Source organism: Mya arenaria, chromosome 7, assembly GCF_026914265.1.
Source record: "Mya arenaria isolate MELC-2E11 chromosome 7, ASM2691426v1".
Classification (NCBI taxonomy): Eukaryota; Metazoa; Mollusca; class Bivalvia; order Myida; family Myidae; genus Mya; species Mya arenaria.
Window position 1 is genome coordinate 60,674,643 of NC_069128.1, and position 13,971 is coordinate 60,688,613.

The 13,971-nt window shown below is 34.4% G+C and overlaps 1 protein-coding gene across 1 annotated transcript; it reads left to right on the plus strand.

The window, feature by feature from the left end:
* The first annotated feature begins 272 nt into the window (after positions 1 to 272).
* On the plus strand, positions 273 to 5,405 carry LOC128240898 (uncharacterized). The gene is made up of 3 exons (XM_052957884.1): positions 273 to 361; positions 1,047 to 1,145; positions 2,470 to 5,405. The coding sequence occupies exons 2-3, from the start codon at positions 1,070 to 1,072 to the stop codon at positions 3,747 to 3,749; spliced, it is 1,356 nt and encodes a 451-aa protein (XP_052813844.1). The 5' UTR covers positions 273 to 361; positions 1,047 to 1,069; the 3' UTR covers positions 3,750 to 5,405.
* Positions 5,406 to 13,971: the final 8,566 nt, after the last annotated feature.

Sequence of the window (13,971 nt, forward strand, 5' to 3'; positions counted from 1 at the left end):
GTCAGCAGTCTTATATCACTGGATTGAAGATATGCAGATAAAAATTGGCTCGTTTCAAGACAAAAATAAAAAATGTCAAAACGGTATATCTGTGAGAGTGTCCAGCTTTAATGTAGAGATGCTTAGTTATTTTTACACTGAAGTACTTCAGTTGTATCAATTCTGAAACATTTTGTAAAACTGCGACAAGAGAGATTAGGTTTATGGACGTTTGTAGATAATGAAAGCTTGAATTCCTCATATACGTCACATTTCCGTTAATCAAGTGATCACTTTAAACATATTAAATGAATCACACTGTCTAGCGGAGGGCACGCGTACAGTTTGGGATACAGACAGGTCTGGACTATTAGTCTTAAAGGTATGGAAATATTTGTTTGAAACATTTGTATATGGATTTTTTACGTGTCATTTTACAATTTTAGTTTTTATCTTAATGATAATTTCAGCATTCTTAAGAAGCGAATACAATGTGTGTGTTTACCTGTAGAATACGTGTTATGTTTTGAAAGAACGCATACAGTAAGTTGTGTGTGTATATATTTGGATCAAATATTGAGGTGTGTACAATCATATAAGCGTATGAAAAAAGTCTAAACACGTCGTGTTTAATAAGGATATTGCAACATTTCTGAAAATACATCATAAAAAACGTATCCATACATAAATTAAACAGTTCAAACATGAGCATAATCAAATACTCGAGAAATAAAAAATGCGAGTGAATTTGAACCTATACGTTAAAAGAAATATTCGTGAACCACGTTTCAACTTTATTTTTCACTTTGACGTGTAGAATCTATTTCTCACATTGCTAAATTAAATCGTGTATGAGATGTAATTCACCATATCTTTATTATAACGCAATTAAAAATGATGCGACACCACCTTGCAGCTGCTATGGATGGGTTTAGGACTTGTATTAATCTCTCATAACTTGCATGCCCGTGAAAACAACTCAAAACTCTGTCAACAGAAGCCGATTCATTTAGAGAAGTTGACAGTATTATTAACTGAAACTGCATATATATTCCTTTTATTTTCAGGGCGGAAAAGTCGGACCGATAAGATGACCATGAAACGAACACTCGGGCAAGTGTCATTTACACTGACGTATTTGTTGCTGTACTTCATATCGTTGAATGGTACTGTGTTTATTTTTAAAGTTAAACGAATATGTTGAGCTTATTTCTAGAATTTAGGTATTGAACTATCAGATAATATTTCCATTGATAAAACGAATCAAGGAAGATGTAAGTGGTATAGTGGTGAAAAAGATTTTAAATCTTGAAGGGCCGGCAGCGATGCAAAAGTGGGTGGGAAAGGTCAAGAACTAAAACGTTTAAAAAATACATGTTTTATTTAGCTTTGAAGAACGATCATTTTTGGGAGTGAAGCATGTATTCTTGGCAACATGTTTAGGGTAAGTTAGGAGTTAAACAAATTTAACATAAAAAGAAAAGATTATTACAGATTTAGAATCAAAATGCATATACAATTCTGTCGACATTAGTACTTTGTGTTTATGTCAAAATGCCCCATACTACCTATCTAACAATGTGTTGAGATATCTTGATGATATCTTGTCAAATATGAAAGTTGTTCAGATGGATGAAATTCATTTCCATTCCATGGTTACAAAAATACATATACCATTTTTAAAATAGCTGCAATCAACACAAAGCCACACTACATTGCTGATTGGGCAGTCCCAATAAATTTGACTCACAAACATGATCTTTGTGTCTTAAGACATTGCCGGGAAAACGTAAAAGCTTTTTGATTGGAAATCTAAAAAAATATTTGTTCATAAAACATGCTTAACTTCTTATTGCAGCTTTTTATATTGCATCGGATATATGAGTCATGCTTGTTAATTACTGAACCTCAAAACTAAATCGGAGTTAATATTTCAAAACATTTAAAACTTTGGCCCCTCAATCGACTTTTGCATCGCTGCCGACCCTTGACATAATCTTCAAAACTCACTGTTTATAAAACTTGCTTGTGTAATGTTGATAATCGTTTTGTTCAATGATGTTCCCATTTATATTCAGTATTTACCCATCATAAATCCACACGTGGTACATGTCTCAATATTCGGGAGTCCGTATTCCACTCCAGTGCAATGCAAAAAGATTCGCGATTTCGCGTCATAACACGCATCATAGTTCCATGTTAAAAAGACGCCAAAATAATGCACCATAAAAATAACATGTATAATGACGAAATGTGAAATTAAAGTGATTCAAACCAGTAATATATATTATAAAAGGATTTCTCGTACTGCGTTATTATCCGAAAAGTCGTTGTTGACTCTCGTGGATTTAGGAAGATTTTGGATCTGAAAACTACACCCGAGTCGAATACAACCTCCCGGATCAAAAATGTAATACTATTATATATGATTATAAAGCATACTATTAAGTTGTAGTATAAACAGTATAGCTTTATTTTACCTCGTTCTAGATGCACAACCGGAAGGCTTTATCGATTATCCAACGTCAGTATCAAATGTTTTGTCTCTTATGGGAAAATATGGACTTAAACAAATCAAAGCTGAAGGAAGAGCAAATACGAAACAGTACCTTGTGACCACCCTGTTAACCGCTGAAGAACTAGATGAGGCTTCAGTCTGGGAAATGGATAAATTACTAGCATTGGGAAAGGATAGACTCAAAATATTTTATAATCAAAATGTGGCTGGCGCCGATGAGTTGGAAACAAAGGGCGGGCCGAGGCATGGGGAGATAATCTTTATTTATTTTGGTGAACATAATTCTGTGGATGCTCTTATAGAGAGGCTTCCTGTCAAGGGAGACGACAGTGTACCCGGGCATTCGTATCTAATTTTCTACTCATATTACATACCATGTGCTTGTATTCCTTACTGTAGTTTTAACTGTGCCGAGGAGCTTGGTAAATTTGCTCGTCTTCATACCAAAGACATGACTACAATCGTCGGGTATTCGGCTGTCTATGCCCAAACGGACGAGCAAAGCGCTGAAGTTTTTTTGAAGGAAGGAGGCGTATCATTGTTCCGAGATACGACTGGGAATAACGATGACTTTCAATTAGTCCAGGTGATTACTGATACAAATAGAAGACCAATGAAGGGAACGTTTCAAGAACTTTTTCAGCAATGCCTCATTTCAAGTCCTGTGTCGATTTGCATACCAGACGAAACAAAAGAACGCATTGTGATAGCGTTTATAAATTATATCATGCTTCCTAATTTTAAAGCATCTATATTTTTTGGTAGACTGTCCGAAATGTCGAAATTCTTCTTGCGAAAAGAAGTTAAACGCAAACTTGAAGAATCTATAAGAAAGGTGTCATGCGACAAAATGCTACTAGATCCAGAAAACTGCAGATCCTTGATCAATAAGTGTTCCGATTCAGCTTTAGATCAAACTGATATACTTGCTTACCCAACATTTGGCGCTACTCGATTTTATAAGCCTATAGAAGATGATATGCGATGGCGCGACGTCGAAGCCTTAAGCCGCAACTTTGGTATACAGTATGTAAGTGTTCCAGACTGTGAGAAAAAGTTTCATTCAGTTACTAGTCTTTGTATAAGTAAAGCAGAAAAAAAGGGCAAAAAGGGTACTAATACATTACCAGATAGGACTGGTCGCGAGTTTAATGATGAAGAAGAGGGAAGGCTAACAGGTACATCAGGTTTGAAACAGGAAACAGGACAAGTTAAACAAAAGCAAGGGGCATCGACCAGGACAAAAATGTAACATGCACCCGACCTCCCTCAGTACTGAAATGAGTTCCAATCCCGATCCAGAAATTCTCGGACTAATAAGTGTTAAAATAAAATATTTAGCACTATGTAATTATCGTCGAATTTTGTATTTCAGACAGTGTTTGTTTGTTGTTGTTGTTTTGGGGGTTTTCGGGGTGGGTGTGGAGAAGGGGGTTAAATCCCGCCGATGTGTATCACATTAATGTGTCGCATTTTACCCCATCTGTTTTATTTTCACGAAACTTTGTATGCATATTGATCAGTATTGCTTGTTGCGCACCTGCAATTTAATATAATTTTTCCCTCGGTCTAGAGGTTGCTCAAAAATTGTTCAAAAAGGTCCTTATATGTTGTTTCGCATGCAGTTCCAAAGGTATGAGTGAAAATGCTTTTGTTATATTAAACATCATTACACAATATTTATTGTTATAATAGTAACAATAGTTAAAGCCATTAAAAAGGATACAAAAACAATATCTCTCTCAAAGCGATGTATAACATCTACACTCATACAGGATCACCAATGTCAGTGTGTGTATACCGCATTATAAATTACGTCATATATGCTACGTCGGAAGGCAAGAATATGCTTAAAATAAAGACTTAATTCAAAGATTTTTATTTACAACACCATTTAAAATGAAACGAAGGGCATTCTATGCTGTTTAAAGAGCCTCGCATTTGTTTTATTTCAGAAATATGATGAGGTCATTAGTTTCATCAAACACTTCGATACATTGTTTGCAAAATCATTTTTGGACAGTGCTCCGTCAGACGGCCGTATTGTAAAAAGGTTAGTCGAAGTGTTTTAAGAAACAAAACTCACAATCAAATTCTGGTAAATGACCGAATGTGGGGCTCCGTAAGCGGCGTAGACTGCGGTATGTTTCAATTAAAATGGTGAAGAAATAGTTCACTGGCTCCCAGTGGATTACAGAATCAATTTCAAAATACTAACTCATGTATTTTAATCACTTTATGGCAAAGCTCCACAATACATTAATGATATGATCAACGTTTACAAACCGACTAGAAATCTACGTTCAGCCAACCAATCGCTAACTCTTGTGCCACCAAAAACAAAACTTAAATTTGGGGATAGGAGCTTTTCTGCGGCTGCTCCTAAACTATGGAACACTTTACCAGCACATGTTAGAGACTGTACTTCTCTTGAAAGCTTCAAACGATAACTAAAGACTCACCTCTTCTTTCAGGTTTATGGGAACTGAAAACTGAATCGCTTACTTTATTAACTGTGATTATGTAATTTGGAACAGTCAAGATGGAAAATATCCCATATTCCAATATCTTAATAGAATGGTTTCATTTCATATTATATTCCATTTAAGTATTAGTCATTCGATTGTTTTATCTATGCTTTCAGAATATGTCTTAGAAAACTGCTTTATATTTTTAATTCCATGCCTATTTTTAAGCATTGCTTTGAACTTTTCACATTGCCTTTAATTTGCATATATATATTTCCTTTCTGATTAATTTGTACTGTTTAACCATGTATTGTTCAGCGCTTTTGAGCATTTTTGGAAAGAGCGCTATATAAATGTGGTATATTATTATTATTATTATTATTATTATGTGACTTCACTGTTGATGAGAAATGAACTGAAACGTAAAAAGAGCTGTGATATATCTAATGTTGTTGCTGATATTTTCATAGATTCCAAAGAATTTATTGCTCCATATATGACAAAAATATTTAATTACATGTTTCAGAAGGGTGTCTAAACAGAAGCATGGAGTAAGTGGGCTATTGACCCTTTTTTAAAAAAGGTGATCGTTCTGATTCGGTAAATTATAGAGGAATAACTTAACTAGTTAATATAACTGCCAAGATTTGTTCATTGGTCCTTAGAAATAGAATTGATGGTGTGAGAACAAAACTGTATAGAATGAATCACAGTTGGGATTTAGAAAAAGTCATAGAACTTCTGATTGTATTTTTATAGTTCATGTATTAATTTAAAATGCTAGTCTAAGCAAACATAAACTATATTGTGCATTTGATGTTTACGAAAAAGCATTCGATACTGTTATCCATGATGCATTGTGGGTAAAATTAGTAGAATCGGGAGTTAGCTCCAAGATGATAAATATGATAAAATCTATATATAGAAGTGTTAAGGCTTGAACTAAGGATGCTAGTGATATGTCCTATTCCGATATGTTTGATATATCACCTGGTGTTAAACAAGGGGAGCCATTATCCCTACTTTTATTACATTTGTTAATCAATGATGTTAAAGACTCTATTGACTTTCACAATTCAACTGAGTCAGACATTGATGCACTATCTATTTTTATGCTGTTGTTTGTTCATGTAAGTTTACAGCATCAACTAAACGGTCTGTATATGTATTCATGCAACTAGGTTTTAAAGATCAACATAAAAAACTAAAACATGTGTGTTTGAAACAGTATAAGCCAGTGTAATTTTAGATGGACAATTAATGGCCAAATTTTTGAAGTGGTTGATAACTTTTTTTATTTAGGTATTAACTTTTCTAATGCTGGAAATATGAATAATTCTGTAAACATGCTGAATGAACAGGCTTTAAGGCATACAACCATCTACTATCTGTTTTTAGTAGATTAGCACTAGATATAAAAACTAAATTATCAGTGTTTGATGTAGTTGTACCAATTATTTTATATGGATCGGAAATTTGGGGAGCATATGATAATAGCGAGCTAGATAAATTCCATTTAAAGTTCTGCAAATATATTCTTGGTGTTAAACAAAAATCATCAAATGCCACCGTTTTAAGCGAGTTAGGACAGTTCCCATTGTCAGTAATCTGTACAGAAAGGGCATTCAAATATTGTATAAAATAATAAGAATACTAATTCATTTATTCACCGTGTGTTCACAAAACAGTTCATTATTTATCATAATAATAACATTCGTTTTGCTAGTAAAGCATATGAAACTCAGCTATGTCTGATTTGTTAAACAGAATGGGTTATGGTAACTTGTAAGTTGATTTCAATATTGATTACAATTATTTTCCTTTTTTAACCCAAAGAGTACGATACCAATATATTCAAACATGGTTTAACCTCTCAACCGAAAATGGATTATTACTGTAGATTCAACAGGAATTTTTATTTGAAGAATATTTTACTTGGGTCAAAAATGATAAACACCGAAAAGAATGATCAAGATTTAGATCTCATTCACTGGAAAAAGAGACAGGTCGATATACTAATACTAACAGAGAAAGCAGAAAATGTAAACTTTATTCGCATGGCACGGTGGAGTCCAAATATCATGTTCTACTTTGATGTACAGCCTATTCAGATCTTAGAAGAAAATATCATATTGAATTTTATTGGCCATATATAGCTAAATTTATATATTTGATGCTAATAAAGATGGATTTATTTTGACAAAACATAGCTAAAAAACTTAGCGAAGTGTTTATATAGTGCTATGAAATTAAGACAAAGAAAAACTACACTTTAGCTGCTTCTATTGATTATATTTTCATTTATAATAATAGGATAATGCTTTTGTAATTAGATAAAATATGTCATCACATAATTGCATTATTATTATACTTTTGTGTGTTGGCCATAAGTAGATATTTGTAAATGGCCAAAGGCAAACATGCCGATTCGGCAATAAACTCTTGAAACTCTTGAATTATACATAGGTTACATGAAATTTAGTTCAATAACACATGGAATATTGCAACAATTCAAACGGATGCTACTTTTAGCAATTTCGTCGGAGTGAGCATCAACTTATTAACCAGAGTCGGCTACTTAAGTTGCAGACATACACCAAACCTCTAACAGGGATTCCCCCACAGTTTCCATGGCAACGCCAGTTGTAATGACTCCCGTATGGAAATCAACACTCGTCTCCACCATGTTGAAACAGCGATCCATTTCACAGAACGTCAGGGAACTTGTGACTCCAGGGTCTGTCTGTCAACCGAACACTAGCGGACTGCTTGTGAAAGTGGAACAGACTAAGTTTTCAGAAGGATAGAGAATATAGGGTTCTTTGCCGTTAGAATCAGTTTATTAATCAGTTGCCAGGGCAACGCAAACTGTTGTTTCAAGAAGTATCTGTATGTTTTTTTGTTTTAAATTGTTCACTTTCAACATCTAAATAATCAGTGAATATCACTATCCAAGGCATTTATTTAGGGAGTAGGGGGCACCAAAACTATTGTAACAGGACCTAATTCTTAGTTAATAAACATAACACAACACCTGTTTATTCCCAGGTTCTTCTTTAATCAACGAAGTTCTTAAGCGTTAACAACACTAATAATCTCTTTATTTTCCCTAAAAATGTAATCCTAAGTGGGACTGGGACTTTAAAAAATATGACAAGTTAAGACATAATATGGTTATATAAATATATATTTTTACAATGAGGTTTTCTACAACAAAAAATTGTCATTAAAAATGGTAAACGTGTGATATTTATCATATAAAATTCACTTAATTGATCAACACAAAAACACACTCTAAAATGTTTCTTTATGAAAATAATAATATCACTGATCACTGTAGTGAATGCAACCAGTAATTCAATCTCCTCATATTATTTAGAACAAAGTGCAGAATCAAGTGGAACACTGGTTTGAAACAACAATTAGCAATGCTCATTTCATGCCAGAGCCAATAGCGTAAAGTCGTGAAGCGAGTATCGTATCTTGGCGAAGTGAGTATTAGTAATCTTATTTTAATGAGAATGTTCAACTTCATTCATATAAAATAATGTTTAAAACAGACAAAAGCAGTGTTAAATATTTTAAACATGTATTGAAAGCTGGCAGCCCTAGTTGTCTCAATAAATTACTCCCCTGGTCTTGACAAATGTAGCAAACACTACGCCTCTTGATTTTACAAATAGTTGAATAACCTTTTACCAGCACAGCCATTATTTACCACTGATATACAAGAAACAAGATGAACCCACTTTTGACATGCTTCGTAACCAAAAGAGTTATGCGACCACAACAAAACAATTTCACCTCTTCACTCGGTAAACAAATTAATCTTATTTGTAATGAGTTATCGAAATATTTGTTTTATTACCTATTGACAAGGTGATAATTAATTTATGAAGTCTCCGCTCTACTCGTTTAAAAGCAATGAAATGCATATTATAATACAGTTTAAGGTTCTTCCCTAGTTAAAAGATCGTTTTAAGAATTAAAAAGTAAAAGGTTTAAAAAAATAGATTTTTATTTAGTTTTGAGGTTCAATATTTAGGAAGCATAATACATATATCCGTTGCAACATGTGTTGCATGTGTTGCTGAGAAACACAAACAAAATTAATATGCTTTTGTGTCATAATAGTCATTACTATCCAATAAACAATGTTTTGAGTCTTTGTGGTAATTGAAGCTAATTGAAAGGACATTACATTTTTCTAACCAGAAAATAAATTTAATTCATGTTTCATTAAATATCTTTATTATTTGAAAAGATATCATCAAGAACTCACAAGACATTGTTGATTAAGTAGATTTGGGCATTTTGACTCTAAAACAGTTATATTGTCGGTAGACTTTCCGAAAAAATGCAAATGCACTTCGGTACAAAATCTGATAAAAGGTAATTTCGTAAAATTTAATCAACTCTTTATAATCCCAAAAATGTCCCAAAAGAAGGTATGTCTTACTCACTAAAATGTTCATCAAAACTAAATAAAACATGAACTTTTCAAACGCTTAAATATTTGGCCTTCCCCACCCGCTATTGCAATGCGGAAGACCCTTATGAACATTTATAGTAAAAGAAAGGTTAGTTAACCATGGCAAACTTGTAAGCAGACGAATGTCGTTCGGAAGATGTTCATTCTTTCTTTGGATTAGAGACGTTGTTGTAACAGTGAAAAGGTAAAGATGGCAACAAATTATGCATTTACAGTTCCAGACTATGTTATATTTGTGGCAACTGTATTGTGTTCATTCTTGATTGGAATATGTTTTGCACTGTAGGAGCAAAAAAAGGAACCACAACAGTCCGGAGGTATACATCTTAGCCAGCCGCAAATCCAGGCTCCTGCCAGTGACTTTATCTTTCATCGTAACTTTCCAATCGTCTATCCTCATGTTAGGATTTCCAGCAGAGGTGTATCTCTATGGTGCTGTCTACGTTTACTTCCTGCTTCCCATAGTTATCGCTTTCGCATTCAGCGCTTTCTTCATTGTTCCCGTCTTCTATCCTCTTAAGCTAACGACCGTTTACGAGTACCTTAATTTACGTTACGGCAATAACGTTCTTCGCTACGTTACTATAACAGTGGGTATTTTCTACAATATCTTCTACATGAGTACGGTCACATAAGGCACGTGTGTGGCCCTAGACGTTGTGATGGCCCTGCCTTATTGGGCAACCATCGTCATCTATACGACCGTTACAACGGTTTACACTTCAATCGGTGAAATAAAGGCCGTCAAATGGACTGACGTTTTGCAGTTTGTTATTATGATAACTGGCATATTGGCTGTTACCGTAAAAGGTATCATAGAAGTTGGTGGTATATCGCAAGTGCAAAAATACAGCGCGAGTCGTATGAATTTCAACCAATTTGGATTTGATCCACGAATACGTTACACGTTCTGGAATTTGGGGATATCATCTGTTCATATTTGGTTGTATGTAAGTTACATGCAACCTGCAATGCAAAGAGTATACTCAACACAAGACGTAACGACCGTAAGGAATATGTACCTCATTCCCCCCCCCCCTGTTTACGTACACATTTTTCTTTGTACAACATTAGAAGGAGTGGTAATCTTTGCGTACTATACGTCGAAGGGATGTGACATTTACAATGGTGGGATAATAAATAATATCAACCAGCTTGTACCTTACACGGTATTAGAGCTTTTTGTGGATCTCCCAGGACTACCAGGTCTATTCATCGCCGCGTTATCCAGTTCCGCATTTAGCACCCTGTCTTCGTGTCTCATCTCCCTCTCTGCCATTGTGTATGAAGACATCATAAAAGTCCAAAATCCTAACATCAGTGCTCAAGTAGTAACAAACATATCACGGTTAGTTACTATTCTGTTCGGGCTTATCGCGCTAGCAGTGACGTTCCTGATATCAAATCTACCGGGTTCAGTTGTCTCGCTTTTTGCGAGTTTTGTAGGTTGTATGGAAGGCCCGACATGTGCAATATTCATTTTGTCTGCGTTCAGCCGAAGGGTGACGACAAAGAGAGTGTTGTTTGGAGCGATGTGTGGTATGTCCATATCCCTTTGGTTGAATCTGGGAAACATCTTCTTTGATGTTCCCGCACATACACCTCTTCTCCCTGCAGGTCCGACAAACTCCTGCTCGATAACGTCCAATTTTACTTCCCTACCCACAGTTTTACTACAAGGGTATTCGACAACTACCTGCTTGCCACATGGCGAAACATCGACAACCCACAGCATTTCGGGGCTGCAGGAGATTTACCGAATATCATTTATGTACTATTCATTCATTGGACTGTTTCTTCTGTTGTTGGATTCTTAGCGAGTTTGTGTTGTGAAGCACCACAACATGTGGACACCAGGTGTCTGTTTGAATTTCGTAAGGATGTGTTAGGCAAACGATAAGACAAAAAGAGCGAGAAAATAACTGCAAAAGTAAACGAGGAGGAAGCGCTTATGTAAAACAAACTGACATCTTTAGTTTTCTTAAAGCTAATATCACATATGTATGCAAGTTTGAGAAAGGTCTTATTTGAAACGCAAACATCACATGTTTAGTTCTATGAATATGAAAAAAAGAACATTAAATCGTATTTATTCAACCGATTGTGGCATTGTGTGATGATTAGATATAGTTCAAACACACAGTTTTAGATGTTTAAATGGATGTGTAAATATATTATACATAAAACGTCATCTAAACCATGTGCCATTTAGTTATTGATTTTCTATAAGTCCTCATTTTAAGACAAAATCAACGCATCGTGTAGATGTGTATTATACATCTCGACATAGGTCGAACAACGGATTAACGGTTATACATGTCATTAACGATATTCGATTTATTTGCTGATATGTTTGACCTCTGTTATTCAACGTTGTTACACGTTTTTATGCGAACAGAACTTGTATTGTATTGTATTGTATTGCATTGCATTGCATTGCATTGCATTGCATTGTATTATATTGAACTGCATTGCTTTGTATAGTTATTGACTGCCTTGAGAATGACAGTGCATATTGTCAACCTGAGATAAGTACTGACGACCGAGGCGATGTCATCATCTTTAATTATACCGAACTAAAACTGAACTAAAAGGTATTCGATGTATATCAAGAGAAACAAATCTTGATATTTAACAAAAGATTTTAACATGTTTATAATATAAATGACAATGCGTTTTTGTAGCGTATTGTAAAGATCATTGCGTAAGAGGGTAACAGTGCAGAAGAGGGTCGAAAGGTTTGAAAATGACGTTTTTTCTATATGTTCTATAGAAGTGTAGCATAAAACCGAATTGTATTGTATTGTTTTATATTTATTGTACTGTATTGCATTGTGTTGTATTTGATTACATTGTATTGTTTTGTACTGCATTGAATTCTATTACATTGCATGGCATTGCCTTATATCGTATCGTATCGTATTGTTTTGTATTGTATTGTATTGTATTGTATTGTATTGTGTTGTATTGTATTATTTTGTATTTTATTGTATGATATTGTATCTGGAAAAAGTGGTTTTAGTACAATAAAAAAATATTGATATAAAACGTTCAAATGATATTCTTTTGTTTCCTTGCCAATTGTGATGGCGTAGTTATACATTTGGCATTGTACACACACATTGTTTGTTTTTAAATAGTCATTATAAGACGTCACGTGACGAACAAACCTATTCGTTGTCTTCTATTCCTCCGTCATATCATCACCACCAGCAGCGCCAATTGTTCATCTCGAGTCGGTTAATTCACACCAATATCTTGGAGAATAAGCACATTATGCATGTGCACATTCATGACCTGACGAGAACTGATGCCAGCAGTTGGTAGATAAGTCCCTTGAAAAGTCCCCACTGCATCTTTAGTATGTTCTAGAAGTTCGGACTGCGTTCCGGCCTTTATGTCATGGACACAGCGAGGTCTTCATGGACGTAGCTTTGGAGTGGTGGGGTTATAAGATAGACATTCGCACCCAAGTAACATATTTAAACAAAATTTACCATGTAAGTCAAATATACAGGCATAACACGTATTTTAGTAAACAGCCAGATCGCACTATTCATTCCTGCATTAACAGCTCCCTACTGTCAGTAAATTTAACCAAAGCCTTATGACTCAATCTTAATGTATGAGTACAGAAACCAGCCATGAAAATGTTCAAATACATTATTGTTGAAGGGGTACAAATGCTCATAGGTTTAGTATTATTGAGATACATCGCGTAAAAGATAAGACAGTGAACTCGACGATATAAATTAAACTGTACTGAATACTACAATATCAAGCAAAATAACTGGGTGTGGTGCCAATGTACATACTTTTAAGCTTGTCATTGTATCGAGCCATTGACGATCATGTTAAATTGTCATGCCTGAATACCCCATTTAAGATTAGTATAGTTTGATAGGGCGAATTATATTATCTAATTTAGCACAAGTTATGCAGTTTCCATTATTGTGCTTTGTTTCAACTACAATCGAACGTGATTACACCAAGTTCGCCATTAAGCATTAAGTTAAAGTGGACAACATTTTTTTTTTAATATTATGAATGCTATGCAGTCACAATAATCTTAGCCATGCGCCCATTTGTTAAGGAAAACGTTGAAAGGCTGTAGGCGCTACAAGCGTGATTTTACTTCTTTTACAATTCTGTGCACAGTCAATACAAATCGAAACAAAAAATAGTTTGAGGGCCCCAACACCTTTACCGATAAATACCCCTTTCATTACATAAGAATTGGTAATATGAATTGATGATTTAATACAATTAGCTTTATAGTTTCATAACAGTAACTGATACATCTATATGTACTATAATGTTATTAATAAGGTGATTTCATATTGGCCTAGTTATTTGTCCGAGGTTAGATGTTACAGCTGACCGAGGACAAATAACTGGGCCAATATGAAATAACCTAATTAATAAGTATTTTATTAATTAACTTTTACCATTTTGGTTAAAAACATTCTTATATCTTACCTTTAGTTCACACTAAAGCCGTATTTGTCCCTTAT